This window comes from Rhincodon typus, chromosome 24 (genome assembly GCF_021869965.1).
Source record: "Rhincodon typus isolate 14 chromosome 24, sRhiTyp1.1, whole genome shotgun sequence".
Taxonomy (NCBI): Eukaryota; Metazoa; Chordata; class Chondrichthyes; order Orectolobiformes; family Rhincodontidae; genus Rhincodon; species Rhincodon typus.
The window spans coordinates 22607182-22625251 of record NC_063355.1 but is presented as its reverse complement, the minus strand read 5'-3'; the positions used below and the strand labels follow the sequence as shown (position 1 = coordinate 22625251).

The window sequence follows — 18070 nt, the reverse complement described above, 5'->3', positions numbered from 1 at the left end:
GTTTCGGACATGGGAACCAGATAAAGAACAGGTGTTAACAAAAGAAAACAGATCGTTCATGAAACTGGACTCGAGATGTAGAGTCTGCTTTCTCCCCACAGATGCTGCCAGACTTGGAGTTTTTACCAGCAATTTGTTTTTGTTTCAGAACTCCAGCACCTGCAGTTCTTTGTTTAAAGATGAAGCATTATTTAGTCAAGTAGGCGAAGGAGTACTCAAACATGCGGTGGTCGCTGGGTCTCAGTGACGCATAGGTATCCAAAAGTAGACCCAAGCGCGGGCTCGCTGCATAACAGAACCACAGATTTTTGACAGTCATTCTAAAGTTCATCCAAGAAGTACATCTAATCAAGCCGTTTGAAATCTCGTGTTACAATCGCCCTTTATAATGACAGTTCTCGAAGAAATTGCTACTCTACTTCTCTAATTCTTTAATTGTGATATAGACGGGCACTGCAAAATCTCTTTTAAAAATTGGGCACACCAACAACGTTTGGGAAACTATATTCACAGAAAGTGTGTTATTGGCTGTCGGAATTTCCATTCTGAAACAAACGTAGCGTTTGGAGAAACTCATCATGACTGCAGCACCTGCGGCGAGACAGTTAACAATTCGAATCTGGTACCAGAGCATTCTCGGTGATTGTTTCAGATTACGATCATCCCCAGTATTTTGGTTTTATTCCAGCGATTTCCGCTCTCGCTTTCTGATCTCCATCTGAATATAGCAAACATCACCGCTGTCGCTGACAGTAATTAGTCAGTGGTTGAGGCCAAAACAGACTCTGGCTACAGTAGTCAACCTGGTCAGTCATGGTGGAATGCAAAACACATTGCAATTCGAGCTTTTTATTTCTGCGTAGGAGCTGTAACTGATAACTGTAAATATACCACAATTTCAAATACCATAAGTCTCATTTTTACCTATTATACACATCACAACATGGATTAAATCTTACTTTTTATTGTCGTTTAGAAAGAAACACAAATGTTTGACTTTACTGTGCGTAAAATCGAATATTATTATAATTTTCTCGTGCATCAACGTAACAATCCTGCGACACTATTGGAAAATCAGAAACAGAAACCCAGGAGCGAAGTTCTAATAAATGAATATTTTATAAACCAGTGTATACGTTTTATCCTTAGATGGAGAACACTGAATATGTTACAAATTATTAATGATTTAAATGATTATGACCATGTAAACGATAATTCACTACCGTGACAATTTAACATTACCAGGCATGGCCTTGGATTGTCCTCGCCATAGTATAACAATAATTGACCCAAATCTCCACTATTTACATGCTACTATCAAACCCAGTATGAACAAAAAAAAAGCAGCCCAGACTCAAATGGAGAATTCACCGCCCACGCTTGTTCAATAGTTCTAATGTTGTGATCAGATTTTCAAGTACACCAAGATGGCACTTATCTACAATCTTTTGACAGCTTTAATCATCTCACTGTCGTGTTTTCTGATTTTCTTTTTGTAAGTGGCAGAACTACAAATCACGAAATTTATAACACTACCCATTCTTAAAATATTTTGTTTGACAGTTAATCATTTACACAAAGTTGAAAATCAAATTTATGTATGAAAGATAGAACATAGGGTTTGGCTGCCTGTGGACCTCAATTATTTAAACTGATTACTAATGATTCATGCATGATTTAATTGAGAGGATGGTGGACTTAGCGTGATATTGCAAAATGGGGTGCAATGTATTCCAAGGGCAGGCAGTTTTTTGTCATTAATGCAGCATTCTTCATTCCTCAGGGTATCTTCATCCAAAAACACTTTTGAAAAAAAGTATACTTTATTCATAAAAATTGTATAAGTACTTGCATTAATCATTCAAATTTAATATTACTTTAAGTGCAAGATCATTGTTTTCACAGTACAAGGTGTCTCACTACACTATGTATAGCCTGTTACGTAAACAAACATTTATATTTATGAGATAGTAGGAACTGTAGATGTTGGAGAATCTGAGATAACAAGGTGTAGAGCTGGATGAACACAGCAGGCCAAGCAGCATCAGAGGAGCAGGATGGCTGACGTTTCGGGCCTAGACTTCTGAAGAAGTCATGCTATGGCTCAAGGGCCTTCATCAAGGCAATTGCACTGTGTCTTTGCCATAGTTTTGCCAAGTTTATGCCAAAGCCTTGGAATATATGTACTTATAACACTATTATTGAAAAGCTCTTTGAACTAGAAGATTACTGACTTTTGAGCTAACCACAGAACACACTGCACTAACTTGGATGGTCATCCGACAGCAGCTGATACTTAGATCAGATATGCAGATCTGGGAATAGCACTTTTACAATTGCTCCAGATGAACTTTGGCAAAAAGAGAAAAAAAAAAGCATACATTTCTAGACTTGTTCTGAAGGGGTAGATTCCCAAAGGAGGTAGGCAGCAGTCACTTCCTTACTGCCTTGAATATTTTTAAGGTCTCTGCTTCCACTAAATTGTTTAACAAGGTTATTCAGAATGCTATAGAAACCAGAATGTCTTAGAAATACTGAAGGAATTTGCTTCTACTAACTTTTCAGGAAGTAGGTTCTAAAAACTCAAACCCAGGGAACAAAAAAATGCTTGATATATTTCCATTTGGCAGCCCCTGCTTTTCTGAAAAAAAGAATGATTCCTAGTTCTGGATTCTCCCAAAAGAAACATCCTTCCCACATCCAGCCCATCAAAATTTCAGGATCTTCTGTTTCCATTAAGTCATTTACTCTTCTAAACTCCAACAGCTCCACAAGTCTAGTCTGTCCAAACTTTCCTCAGAAGACAAGCATCTATTTAAAGTATTAGTCTAGTAAACCTTCTCTGAACTACCTCTAATACATCTGCATCCTTTCTTAGGAAAGATGATCAATAAACGTGAAAGAGAGAGCCTTTATTACCAGCCAAGCTGTGTCTTGGTATCTGTTTAAGGGTTCAAGTGATGCAAGGGCTAGACCTGCACTATGTAGAATAATGGAGAGCACCATGCACCTGACTACCAGATTCATATGCACTGTGGACAGTGTGTGTCAATTCCACAGTGGCCATAATAACATGCTCCTTCCAGTGTTAAGTGCACATCCTGGCCCCTCCAAACCATACCTCAGCACTTTTAGGTACTCTGACCTGAAGATGAAAGGGACATTTGCTAACTCAGTTCCTAAAGGACATGACTTCACTCTTGGTGTAATTCATTTTGAGCCAAGGCCAGTTTGGACTGGTTATAGATTTGTAGACTTTATAATGCTTGCAGGAGAGCTTTGTTCAAGTTGTTCCTTCAGCCCTCTTCAGTTGCATTTTTTTCTGATGGACTGGGCAAAAAAAGTTCAAGACAAAACAATAGGCAGGGAGAGAGAGGATAGCATACCCAAAGTATACATTTATTATTCATTCACAGGATGTGGGCATCACACCTAGGCTAACATAAATCTGTTAGGAATGGGCAATTAGAGAGTCAACCATATTGCTGTGGTCTGGAGTCAGATGTAGGCCAGTCCAGGCAAGGATGGCAGGTTCTGTCCTGAGGAGGACATTAAATGAACCAGATGGGCTTTTCATGTCAAATCAATACTGGTTTCATGGTCACCACCGGACTTTTAATTCCAGATTTTTATTTAATTCAAAGTCCACCATTTTCCATGATGGGATTCAAACCAAGGTCATTACCTGGGTCTCGAGATGATTAGTCTAATGATAATGCCACTAAGCCATCACCACCTGCCTGCTCAACACAGATTTAACTGAAAAGGTTTCCAATTCCTGCCCATAGATTGAAACTGCACTCTTACAGTTGGAATCGAAATGCAGATTCCTTTCCAATACTACACTGAAAATACAATGATGTCTTGTCAAAGGCCTGCTCTTAGCCTAATCTGCTAAAGTTGATGCCACTTCCCAGCAAGCACATGGAAAACTAAATTTAAAAAGCACAAAGCTACCAGACTTCTGCTGGGCAAAGTGCAGGTCTGATCCAGAGCAGACTTCACCTGATTGGCGAGGTCCTTGGATAAAACTTTGTAGTCCATGGTAAGCAGTGAAACAGATTGACACTTCCTGGTTTCCTCTGTTACGCCCTTGTTGATGATGGTGCCTTTCGTCCGGCATTCTGCAAATAAGATTTGATATCAACTACATGTCAAAGCCTTATCTGTAGCTTGGTAGTACTTTGTACATCAAAACATCTTCCCTGTACCATAACGCGCCCCATGAAAGTAACAGCATGTACTTCCACAGAAATATAGCTTTTGTGTAGATATGACCAAGATGTTTTCTGAACTAAGAATTGATGCAAGAAATAATTTTTATCATCTACTTTTAAATGGCTGCTTTTCATCACGTATGTGGAGATGTATTTAAAAGCTGCTCAGTTATTGCTGTTAATGGTGAACATTTTTATCACTCATCATCATAGAGAGCATGTCCATGAACAAAGTAAATAAAATTTTTTTAAAAATGGACAGAGTTCACTGAAGTATTGTAGGATAATTACAATCTTTATACATTAATTGCATACAAAAGTCCTCACTTTAGCATCAATATAAAGGTTTAATAGAAAGAACGTAGAAACGTATTGCATATCCGTAATCCAATACAGAGGACATTTCAAATTATATGCAAATAAAAATATTCCCAGAAAATAAGGAATGTACCCTGTCAGAATGCCAGCTTTTCAACGGCTTTATAAATTAAAAATAGGTGAGTCATAACAATACTTTTAAAACACATTACAAAATCACGTCAGATTGTAATCAGTTCCTGTGAAATAGCCCTTTATAAAAAAAAAAGGAGAGCTTTAAAACATAGTTAGTGGCAAGATTTTTTTTGTTGAACTTTACAGTCTTCTCTCTCCTCCCCCACCATATACAGTGTATGGACAAGACTGGCAACACTGATATGCATTGTTTCTTCCCAGCTGTCCTTATGTAGTGTGGCTTGCTGGGTTACACAAGAAGGCAGCAAGAGCCAATTATGTTCAGATGGGTCTGAAGAAATAATTAAATTTTCAAGTACTTTAAAGAATCTAAACAGCACCACTAAAGACCCCAGATTTTTACTTTAGAGTTTTCTGAAACGGAATTCAATTCTCAAACCAACATTTGTGGGATTTGAACTCTCAAGTTCTGGATTGTTGGTCAAATCCTCTGGATTAACTTTGACTTAAATCATTTTAGTGTCATATAGGAGCAAGCTTGAGAAAAATATTTAAATCATTTTTTCCAATTTCCTTACCTTCTCTTGAAGAAACTAAAATGAATATGCAGCATAGTTCCAAATGATAATACCTCATTCAAGTGGTCATGCGTGATAGGTGAAAAGGTGGAAATACTCAACAGGAAAAAGTTGCCTAAATTGGATATTTCATCACTGATGTAGAGAGAGAAAAATGTGAAGTTAACATTTCAGTTCTATGGCCTTTCACCAGTTGATTGTGGGTATTAATCAAGCAATGCAAAAGATACAACAGAACAGGAATAGGCCATTCAGCCCCTTGCGCATTCTTTGCCAGTTAATAAAGGTTACAGCTCATCAGATTAAATCTCAAATCTGCAATTCTACTTACACCTGGTAACATTTCATTCCCTTGCTAACCAAGAATCTGTTCATCTCTGGCTTTAAAAATATTCTGAAACGCTGCTTCCAGTCTTTTGAGGAAAAGTTCCAAAGACTTACAATCATGAGAAAAATGGTCATGTCTTAAACGTGTTTTAATTAAGTCACCTCTTAGTCTAAACTCCATCTGATACAAGCCGAGCCTGTCCAACATTTCTGCACAAAGCAACAAACTTATTCCATGCTAGTAACCATTCTAGTTTGGTTAACCTTCTCTGAACTGCTTTGAAGACACTAAGATCCTTCCTTATAAAATACTGTACACATTACGCTAAATGTGGTCTCACCAGTTCCCAGTACAAGGGAAGCAAGACCTCCCTACTTTTGGATTAATTCCTCACAAAAAAATAATAATATTCTGTTGACTTTCTTAATTACTTAGCTTCATTAGCATATTGGCCTTTAGCACAAGGACATCGACATCCATCTGTATCTGAGCTCCATAGTCTTTTACCATTTAGATGATGTTTTTTCATTGTCCATTTTGATAGAAACAATTTCACATTATATATCACTTGTCAGATCTTTGCCCTTTTTTTTGTAGCCTTATATCCTCTTCACAACTTGCTTATTTTTGTCATTTTGGAAAGTTTGGCAACCATGTCTTTCGTCCTCTTATTGAAACTATTGATATAAATTATTCATAACTGAGGCCTCAGCACAGATCCCGACGGCACACCATTTGTAACACCCTGCCAATCATAAAAACTCATGTCTACTGCTGTCTGCTAGCCAGCTGATTTTCTATCTATACCAATAAGCTACCCCATGCACCATGAGCTTTTATCTTCTGCAAAACCTTTACTGTGGTACCTTCTGGAAATCCCCTTTATCCACAGCACATTACCTCAAAAAAGACTCCTCGGATTGGTTAACCAAGATTTCCCTTTGACAAAAACCATGTTGACTCTGCCTTATTACCTTCAACCTATTCAAGTGCTCTACTATACACTTCTTTAACAAATAACATCAAAAAACAAATGACAAATGTTAAAACTAACTGGTCTGTAGTTACTGGCTTTCTCAGTCCCATTTTGAATACACAAGTTACATTTGCTACCTTCCAATCTAATAGGAGTTTCTTCAACTCTAAGATGTTTGAAGATCAAAACCAAAAAAAAAAATCAACTATCCCATTTACCATTAGGACCTGGAAGCATATCAGTCTATGGTGAAGTCCGATGCAAAATCTCTGTTCAATTTATCTGCCATCTATTATTTATTTTTCATTGTCAATTTTGTTAAATCTTTTTCTTTCTTAAATATTGAGAAACTCTTCCATATTTATATGTCTAGCTTTCACGCTAATTTTTCCATAATTTCCAATTAATTTTATACTTTTATTTATACAGTTATACTCTTTTTCTTTAGATTTGATAGTTATACTCAAACCCTGGCATTAAGCAGGCTATACTGCCATCTGGAGACACACCGCTGTAGAATACACCATGTAAATGCCTCTGATTGTTTTTCCTACTACCTTGACATCCACTTTTGCTTCTTGTACCTCAGTGCCATGGTCAGTTTACTTGTCTACCCTGCAGCTACCACTCATCAAATAAGCACAAAAGAACTTCAAACTTGTTGTTTGACAATTGGAAAGACCAAAGCTCCTGCACCCCAGCTCTCTGGGTCCCTTTTCCTGCCTTACTCGCAGTCACTGAACAATGACCAAATCAGAAGACTCTATCCTAAGAGAAGTAATTTTCCTCTGGTACAGAGAATCCCTGATGGGCAGTGTCTAATTCAGCCTCCTAGAAGCTGCATGAACTTCAGTCACTTACTGCAGATATGTTTGCTTTGGATCACACTAGGGTCCAGGACCTACTGCTGCAAGTATGGCACATCACTGGTCTTGACATCCTTAATGAGTTCTAGCTACTTGAGTAAGCCATTTGAATAAGATTAAGCATTTTTAAAAAATAACTTGTTAACTTTACCACTAGTTGCTATATGATTTTCAGCTTTAGCAGTACAAAATTCTTAGTCACTTACCAGATGCTCACCAAATAGTTAGTCTTTTCTGCTGTAAAAGAGAGGAGGAACCAACTTCTGGAGTCTGAAAAAGTTAGAAAAACAGAAACAGAACCAAGGTGCAGAGCTGGATGAACACAGCAGGCCAAGCAGCATCATAGGAGCAGCAAGGCTGACGTTTCGGGCCTAGACCCATCTTCCTAACTCCCTCAAATCACTGAACTTCAAGTACTCTACTATAAATTGCACTCAAGTGTCAAGTCACACTAAGTTAGCTAGTTTTATTTGCTCCTAACACAAAAGACCGAGCTAACCTAGTTAAAGTGGTTTCAGCTGCTTCTTGGTAGCAGATGAGCATTTCTAGTATCTCCAGTATTCCCTTTTGTGAATAGTTTGAAACATAGCACAATGCCGAACTTATTTCCTGGAATCGTGAACTGAACAGCTAAAACATTAGTGTGCAGTGTACAAGTAAGAGGGACGTCACTCGACATTAAAACAAAGCTCCAAACGTTGTACCTAGAGGTACTGAACCTTTCAGCAGCTCAGAGACACAGAAGCCAGCCCGCTGTCAGTCCATGATGAATAAAACTGGCAAAGATCACAAAATGTATTGGCTGCAAATTTCTACGCCATTTAATGCTGTCACAAAATACCAGAACAGCTCTTCATAGAATTGTTCATCATATTTCCATATTCCAAGGCTGTATACTTCTTGCAAAGAATGGCATTACAAAGGTAGAAGCAGCTTTAAAAAACTAAAGCATATGTGGATATTCATAAAATACCTGAAAACAGCCCTGGTAATCCCTGACATTTTCAATGATCTGTAATTAGAATTTAAAATACTGTACATTAAAATCCCTGGCAGTATATTTTATAAAATTACATTGGTATTATCAAAAAACAAACACATTCAGTTATATAAACAAAAAACATCTAATGTGTAAGAATGACTAAAAACCTACTGTACACAAGTCCACATCAGAAAAATTCTGAGACTATGCCTGAAGGGCAGATTTCAACAGTACTTCTTTGAAAAAGAACACACAAGAAAATCTTCTTTCTGTAACACCAGACATGTTTTCACTCATTATCAACCCTACATATTAAAATAGCATTGGGGGGAAATTTTTTGACTTTGACTGTTTCAGTAAAATATCAGCTCTGCCACATACTGTTGAAATGAGGTCTTAAAAGAAAAAGAAACTCCAATATAGTACATGGTCATATGACGTGGAAGCCTTGGATCTGAATGGTTCAGTACTGCTTTGATATTCATAGTTATTTCTTTTTCATTTTGTTTCTTGGAGAATTCTTCAGTAAACTCCTGAGTTTGAGATAAGTTCCAGTTGCCTCAGAAAGATTGTCATATTCAAAAGGTGTAATTCCAGTGGCAAATTTACTCATATCAGGAACAGAAGAAATCCTATTCTCCTCTCTTCCTTCTGACACAGCATCACTAGTGATGGATCCTTCTATTTTCTCTGAACGCACTTGGTTTTCTTCAACGGATGTTGCTGGTGTTGAGGTAGAATCTTGAATGGTTCTACTGCCTTCTATTTCCATTCCGGAGTTTTCAGATGGAGTACTCTCTTCCCTATATGAAGTGGTCTGCTCATCCCTGAAATCAACTGAAGATGCTTCAGCAATTGGACTCCCCATATTACTTTCAACTGTCCCCATTTTGTCAATGGATTCAACTTCCATATGGTTGTCAGGTGCATGCATCGCTGGTGAGGAATTTGTAGAATTCTTGATTAATGGTGAATCACAAGGACCTTCTGTTTCACTATTAGCACTTTCAGTCTGTTCCAATTCAGCCCATATTAACCGCTGTTGTTCTTCCAACTCTTCTAAAGACAAGACATCAGCATCCAAAGTTTTATCAGCATTCTCAGCAGCTGAAGCTCGAGCACTTCCTTCTTCCAAAGAATATCCTACTGGAGAACAATTTGAAGGCGTAGAGGGGGGAGTATCTTTTGGAAGTGGAGGTGGTGTTGGAGTAGGTGGTGCAGGTGGGATAAACATCGGTGGTGTAGAAGGTGGCGTTCCTTTTGGCAGAGGTGGCGGTGATGATGACAATGTTAATGGGCAATCGGAAGGCAAGGGCGGTAAAGGTTGAAACGACCTTGGTGGCGTGTCTGAACCTACAGAATAAATGCACCAGAGATAATATCCAGCAATAAAAAAAGCCCTCAGTAAGAAGTCAATTCTTTCAGGATAGCCATGCTTCACAAGTAAATTTGCTCAATCCAGGAAACAGGTAATCAACAATTAAATGATAACTGTTTCTGATACCGTTACACAAGGACCAGTAAAGTTAGCTTGGTGGTGGTGTAGAGCATAATCATAACATTTTCAACAATATTTATCTAATATTATAGAATCATAGAATCCCTACAGTGTGGAAACAGGCCCTTCGGCCCAACAAGTCCACACCAACACTCAGAGCTTCCCACCCAGACCCATCCCCCTATAAACCCACTTAATATACACATCCCTGAACACTATGGGCAATTTAGCATGACCAATCTACCTAGCCCGCACATCTTTGGACTGTGGGAGGAAACCAGAGCATCCGGAGGAAACCCACGCAGACACAGGGAGAATGTGCAAACTCCACACAGACAGTCGCCCGAGGGTGGAATTGAACCCAGGTCCCTGGTGCTGAGAGGCAACAGTGCTAACCACTGTGCCACCATGCCAGAATGGAATGAGAAAAATCACAGTAAATATGCAATTTACACTGTATTCAAGCTAGAGCGGAGATAAAGATGGACAATGCCCTTATTTGGGAATAGCACAGGTTGAAAGAAAAATTGTTTTTTTTCTTTATTCATTCACAAGATAAGGCTGTCGCATTTATTGCCCATTGTCTGATTGCCCAGAGGGCAGTTAAGAGTCAACTGCATTGCTGTTGGTCTGGAGTCACATGCTATATCAGGTACGGATGGCAGTTTCCTTCCCTAAAAGGACTTTAGTGAATCAGATGGGTTTTTCCAACAATCAAGAATGGATTCATGGTCATATCAGACTCTTAACTCCAGATATTTATTCAATTCAAATTCCACCATTTGCCATGGCAGAATTTGAATGGGGTCCCCAGAATATAATCTGGGTCTCTGGATTGTCAGTCCAGCGATAATACCACTAAACCATCACATCCCCGAGGTGGTGGTGGTGATTGCAGAGGTTTGGCAGTGGCTGGAGAGTATTGGTGAAATTGACAAACTGACATAGGACTTCCACCTACTACCTTTCATCTGTAACAGGGTATATATCCAAAGATGCTGTAATGAAGATAACAGTCTCAAATTTGGCTCAGCTTCTGGGAATATTTGGGTGACAGCATCAAAAAAGTTCTTGAAAAATTGTGTTTGAATTTTTAGTCAGGTATATCTCAGGATCTAGGCAAGCAATTGTAAGATCTACAGATCAAACAAAGAATCTCTCCACAGTATACCAGCTTGATGTGATGTACTTATATACTTCTTGATTCGCTTCATCTCTGATAGGTGGAATAAGTATATGGAACTAAAATAAAATAAAAGGTGATGGAAATCTGAAATAAAAATAAAAATTTTGAAAATATTCAGATCAAACAGTAACTGTTGAGAAAGAATCAAAGTTAATGTTTCAGGTTGATGATTACCACTGGAAAAAGTTAGTCACATACAAGAACAGATTTTAAACAAATACAGAAACATTGAAAGTTTGAAGCGGCAGGGAGACATTTGGGGAAAAGAAAATGAAAGAAATGTCCGAGTTGTCTAAAGTGGGAAAGGAAAATAGACGAGGAAAGTCAGTAGATGAGTAAATTGGTAAAAAGTATAAAAATGGGAGAGAGTGAAGGAATGAATGAGTGAACTAGCTAATGTAAGTGTCATAACCTTGGAAGATGCAAATAGGAACAGAGAAATGGCAGATACTTTAAACCAATATTTTGCATTTGTCTTAATGTTCCCTCTAATTTTCTTACCAGCGGCGCAGGCCTGCAAGGGCCATGCACGGCAGGGACTTCCAGAACCACAAGTCAATGCCGCAATTGGCTTGTTGACATTGATTATCCTGTACAGAACCTTGAAGAGGCTGTGCACTTGGTGCAGCTTTGAAGGAATGTTGGACGCCACTGTTCAAGGAGGGAAGGAGTCAAAGCGGGAAACTATTGGCCAGTTAATCTAAATCTGTTGTTGGGAAAATGCTAGAGTCCATTATTATGAAAGAAATAGCAGGACATTTAGAGAAGCTTAATGCAATCAAACGGAATCAACATGGCTTTGTGAAAAGGAATCATGGTTGACAAATTACTAGAGTTCTGAGGATAAAGCAAGCAAATTTGATAAAGCGGAACCAGAAGATGTAGGGTATTTGGAATTCTGGAAGACGTTTGATAAGATGCCACATAGAAGGTTATTGTGCAAGATAGGAGCTCACAACTCTGGGGGTAATATATCAGCATGATTGAGGACTGGTTAACACACAAAGTCGGATAGTTGGAATTAACTGGTCTTGTTCAGATTAGAGAGGGGTAACTGGTGAAGCGCCATATCAGTCAGTCTTAGGATCTCAATTATTTACATTTATATTAATTACCTGGAAGAGGGAGAAGACTGTAATGTATACAAATACAAAAATAGGTGAGGGTACATGTTGTGAATGAGAACATAAAAGGAATTTCTGAGAGTATTAGATAGGTTGAGTGAGTGAGTGGGCAAAATCTTGGCAGAGAGAGATAAATGTGGGAAAATGTGAAATCATGCGTTTTGGTACAGACAATCAAAAGGCAGACTCAGAGAATCTCAGAAACCTATTAAATTCTAACAGGACTACACAGAGTAGGCGCAGGAAGGATGTTACTAATGACCAGGCGGTCCAGAACCAGGGGTGACAATCTAAAGATGTGGGGTAAACCATTTAGCACTGTGATGAGGAGAAATTTCTTCACCCAGCGTGTGATGAGCCTGTAGAATTTACTATCACAAAGCAGTTGAGGCCAAAATATTGTAGAATTTTAGGAAGGAGTTGGATATAGCAATTGGGGTGAAAGGGATCAAAAGGAAATAGGGTAAAAGTGGGAACCGGCTTTTGAGTTGAATGATCAGCCATGATCAAAACGAATGGTGAAGCAGACTCAAAAACGGCCAATTGGCCTACTCCTGCTCCTATTTTCTACACTTCTATGATCACACTAGATTGTGTACAGAGGTAGTTTACAGGATGTTACCAGGAATGAAGAATTTTAGCTGAGAGAAAACAGTAAATAGGCAGGGATCATTTACTTTGAAACAGAGGAGGCTGAGGGGAAATTTAATTGTGATGTATGAAATTATGAGAGGCCTGTATACAGAAGAAAAGAAAGACCCATTTTCCTTATCAGAGAGGTCAAAATCTAGGACCACAGATTTTAAAGTAATTGCCAGAAGGATCAGAGAGAAGAGTTGAGGAAAATCTCTAATGTAGAGAGTGGCAGCCAGTTTGGAACTCCGACTGGAACAGTGGTAGAGGTAGAAACCATTGTCGCATTTAAACAATTCATGGATATGAAATACTGAATCCTACAGTGTTACAGAGCACGAACTGGAAAGTAGGATTAGGAATGGATGTGACGGTTTGATCTCAAAGTAGATTAGAAGTAGACAGTGTACAGTTGGAGAGATTTAAAAAAGGGACAACAGGATGAGATGAACTGAAGTTGTGACCTGAAGTCATTGAACTTAATATTGTTTAGTAATCGGTAAAATGCTTAACTGAACAATGAAGTGCTGCCCTTCAAACTTATAAGCGAGGTTCCTTCAACCATAATAGGGAGCAGAGGTCAGAACTGGAATGGAACAGAGAATTGAAAAAGAACAGGTGAATGGAGGGTTATGTTTGATGTCTGAAGAAAGGAATTCTGCAAACTGGCCACCTAACTGATTATGATCCAGTATACTCTGCAGATTATGTGCACGAAATTTAAAATTCAAGTTAATTGCTGTTTCACCCAGCAAGTGTATTTCAGGCCATGGATTGGGGGAAGTGAGGAGCTAAAAGACAGTATTGCACTTCCTGTGTTTGCATGAGAAAGTGCAGTGAGAAAGAAAGGCAGTGCTGGGCAATGACTGAGAAGTGGACCAAGATGTCACAGGGTACCCAATATCCTAACATGCAACTCTATGAAATGCCTATTTATTTAACATGACATAGGTAAATTAATATCATAGCAACAAAAGGTAGGGATAGGGATCAGTAATGAGAACTCTGTTGGATTTGTTTTCTATGTGCACAGCACCCAACTTATAACTGACTATCCCATGCTAATTGTGAGATCAGTTCTCTCAGGAAAAAATGGTATCTAGTGCTGAATATTTCTTGATATTCAGCTAGAAGAAATTTCTGCTTATCCACACCTGAATTTGAAAAGCAAGGTAACAAATTGGTAACAGTGGAGAGGTGGTCGTATGATAGAACAGAGTTGTCAGCGTACACTTGGAATGAGATGTGTTTTTTTGGATGGTGTCACAATGAGACAACATGCAGATGAGGAAAAGGAGGGAGCGAGGGAGTCAAATGTTGGATTCTTAGAGATTATACTCCCTTTAGGAAGCATCAGTGCAGGAGTGGCAACAAAACACATTGTTGGTGATTCTCTGTGACAATTCAACAGATTGGCCTAGGAGATTTAATAAAGGTAGGATATACGCATTGAGTGGTTGGTTCCTAGGGATTACTGAGGAACAAAATTACAAAAGGCATAGATAGTGTAGATTATGAGTACCATGTCCCAATGGCAGACATGCCTAAGACCAGAGGCCGTAAGTGGTTTAGAGGGGAATCTGAGGATTTTTTTCACCCATAGGATGGTAGAAATATGGAAGAAAAACAGGAACAGCTGGAAAAGCTCAGCAGGTCTGGCAGCATCTGTGGAGAGAAATCAGAGTTAACGTTTTGGATCGAGTGACCCTTCCTCAGAAATATGAACGTGCTGCCTGAGGGGGTAGTGGAGGCAGGTACTCTTGCAACATTTAAGGAGCACTTAAAATGCCAGGGCTTAGTAGACTTTGGAATAGGCACAGGTAAATGGGAATAGTATAGTTTGGCATTTGTTGGCCAGCATAGACATAGTGAGCCAAAAAGCCTGTTTCTATACATATGACTGAAAATAAACAAACAACACATGCCAAACAATTCTGGGACCCGTGGTTTAGAAATTTCACAAATATAATCCTGATCATTTAAAAAAAAATTCAGATATCCCTATTGATCAACCATAACTAACTATATACAGTATGTACTGATTTTAATTTGCATCTTAATTGACTTCAAGCCCATTCCATCAGAAGTAAGATTGATACAAAATATTCTATGGCATACATGGACTTCACCAATAATAAAGAAACCTTTCAAAATGAAAGGCAGAAATGCTGTCCAAAAAGATTTCTCTTTAATTAGGTCAAATATAGTCAGACTCAAGATATGCATCATTGTAACATGCTGTTACAACTGGACACCTTATGGAGAATCTGGCTTTGTTTTCTACAAAGTTTCACAATGAGTGTCATATTGTTCTGTGTGTGGGCAGTCATTCCTTACAGAAAATTGACCCTTCTTGGCAAAATGGATCTAAGCTATGACCCTTGAACAAAATTTACCTACATCTCAAACAATTTGTAGCTGTAGTGTTCAGGCAGTACCGTCTTTCATCTAAAACAAAGGGTGCCTTAAATTTCTATCAACTATCTTTAAATTTTACAATTACACAGCAAAATATCTTAACTGTACAAAGAAGTTGATGTCCTGACTTTCATTTCTTTTAAAAAATACCCTTCTTTATCTATGCCATAGTATAAAGAACTACAACCTGTTTAACTTATAGCTGGGACGTAGGCAAAATAAAGATCTGTAATGTCATCTCCGGAAAGCACAGGTGCTCTATTTTTGTGTTTTTCACTCCCCTTCTTTATTTCAATAATAGTTAAAAGCCAGCCTTCTTCAATGGAAAATTCAATATCAACATTCAGACTCCAAGTTTTTGAACATTGTATTTTTATGGAAGAAACTACCATTTTATCATGATTATTTTGGTAGAAATCATGATGGAATTGACACACATATTTAACTGTTGTACCTGAATCTATCTCCATGTCAAAAGAATTTATATCTATTTCTTCAGACTTGCGCTTCTTTACACTTCTCAGGCTTGAGTCAGCATCTGAACCCCTTTTGTTTGCACTGTGTTTAGTCTAAAGAAAAGAAAGAATTAAGTTGGATCAGTTTAAAAATTAAATTTTTCTACTTTACATTAATGGTTAAAAAGCAGCATTAGTCTTAAAATTGCTCTGCTCCATGTTTGCCTTGCCTCATTACTACAGTTTCATGCCGAGGTATGATTTAATGTGTATTCATTGCTCTTAGATACCTTACCCAAAATGGTCATTTCCAATATACGAGCCTAAATGGGAACATCAATGGATTATGTGGTTAAGGAATTTTCCGAGCTTCATCTCTTCACCTCATCTCAATATATTTGCACATCCTAATGTGAATTCTGTTGGATTTGTTTCCTCTATGCACAGCATCCAAATTATAACTGCTCACTTCATGCCAAATGGGAGATCAGCTTCTCAGGAAGCAAAAATCTTTCCTGGCTGACTGATTTGTGGTAGTAGTCCAATCATTTCTCAATAGTTCAGTTTTTCTATTATAAAGGACTAATAGATGAAACCTCAACATTTGTGTATTAAGTACTGTCAAACTACATTTGACATTGAAAATATTTCAGTTACTTTTTTCAGTTTGCACAGTTTGCGTAGTTTCTATTATGTTTCCTTTTAAAGCAAAAGGCATCATTTATACAGATATCTGGCAGCAAACAGTTGAACCTCAGGAAACATTTCTGATGGCTTAGAAACTAATACAGAACTGAATCATATTACCTAGGTTGTAGTTTTTTGTTCCCTGTTTCATAGCAATTTTAGCCAATTGCCTTATACTTGTGAATATGTAATTACCCATTTCAAATCTTTAAAATAACTGATTGAAATAGCTGGGTTCAACCAGCATTAAAAAAAACACGAGCAATAGATAAGATGGTGAAATGTTAAACTCACCATGGGATAATCAGCAGCCAATTGATGTGCAAAATATTCCTTTAGATGATGAGCTTGCATTGGAATTGAACCATATTGCCTCCATTCCTAATGATACCATAAAAACAAATATCAAGTCAGTTAGAACAAAACTTTCAGGCACATATCACTACATAAGTAAAATTAGGCGTGGAACAACATCACTGACGGGCGCTACCTGAATTCCTTTATTTAATTATGCCTTTTTCTACAAAGTGTTAAACCTTATATCCTGAAGCAATAAATACAGTTATTCAGACAAGACCTTCCAAAGCTAACACAACCTCAGAATGGTGGTCAACATGGAAGAGACTAGAACAAAACAAAAACAGGTACAAGCCCTTTGGCCCAACATGCCTGTGCAGACACATGATGCTTGATGATTTTTTTGAAGTTGTGGGTAAAATGTTTGAACATAAAATACAAACTGTGTGAACAAGGCTCCCGGTAAGAAAGAATAGAAAAGCATGTTATTAGTGTATGAGGGAACCATTCTGATTACTTTTAAGACATCTAATTCACAGAGACATCCAAACAGCTGATAATCCGAAGTTGCTCTATAAAAGGTGTTGAACCATAAAGAGAGAGAAAAGGGCCCTGTAAGGACAAAATAAAAACAGACAGAAATAACATCTGTTGAATGTTAACGTTGAGGTTTTCAGAGAAGCAGATACTGCTTGAACAATGATTGAAGGATCCCATGATAGCTCAGTTGATAAGTACACAACCTAATTACAGTATTTAACCATAAGAGTCAGAAAGATCAAGTTTTGATTCCTTAGTTAGCCACTCTAAGCCAAGACCACCATGAGCTCGGAAATAAAACCAAAGACTGCAGACCAAGATCCAGCTTAGTTGTTGAAGTAATTATTTTGGAAAATTGAGGCAATGACAAGAATGTTGATGCTTACATGGACTGGCCAGAAAATGTAACTCCAAGATTAACCATCACATTTATAAACATACATACAAATTAGGTCATTCAAAAAGATAATGGCTGACCTGTCCATGTTACCAAATTCCATTGAGCGCCTTTAATTCCCTTGTCTAACAAGAATCTTCTGACCTCACATTTAAAGCAGTCAATGGCCACGTCTCCACTGCCTATTGAAGTAGACAGTTCCAGAGGTGCACAAACCTCAAATTCCCCCTTGTCTGCTTTAAAAAGGGCAGTCTTTAAATTTTACAACCCTGTCCCCTAGTTCTAGACTCTCCTACAAGGTGATATCTTTTCTACGTCTACCTATTCAACACCATTCAGGATCTTATAAATTTCAAATCATTCCAACCTCACCCTTCCAAATCCCAGTGAAAACAAGCCCAGTATGTGCAACCTTTCTTCAGCATACAACCTGCA

The 18070-nt window shown here is 38.1% G+C and overlaps 1 protein-coding gene across 4 annotated transcripts in view; it reads right to left on the bottom strand.

Moving 5' to 3' along the window:
• Positions 1-839: 839 nt before the first annotated feature.
• The window catches only part of zcchc8 (zinc finger, CCHC domain containing 8), a 32347-nt gene continuing 15116 nt past the window's right edge, over positions 840-18070 (bottom strand). The window contains exons 12-16 of one of the 4 annotated variants that reach the window (XR_007264643.1): positions 16696-16782; positions 15714-15828; positions 8392-9753; positions 7625-7688; positions 840-4124 (exon numbers count right to left, since the gene is read on the bottom strand). Coding sequence is in view for 3 of the 4 variants with exons in the window: in XM_020530857.2 (XP_020386446.1) it covers positions 8888-9753; positions 15714-15828; positions 16696-16782 (1068 nt within the window). In the remaining variant the exon portion in view is untranslated. Of the gene's footprint in view, positions 4125-6049; positions 7689-8216; positions 9754-15713; positions 15829-16695; positions 16783-18070 lie in introns of those variants that run through there. The other 3 variants (XM_048611345.1, XM_020530857.2, XM_048611344.1) reach the window with 3 other exon arrangements.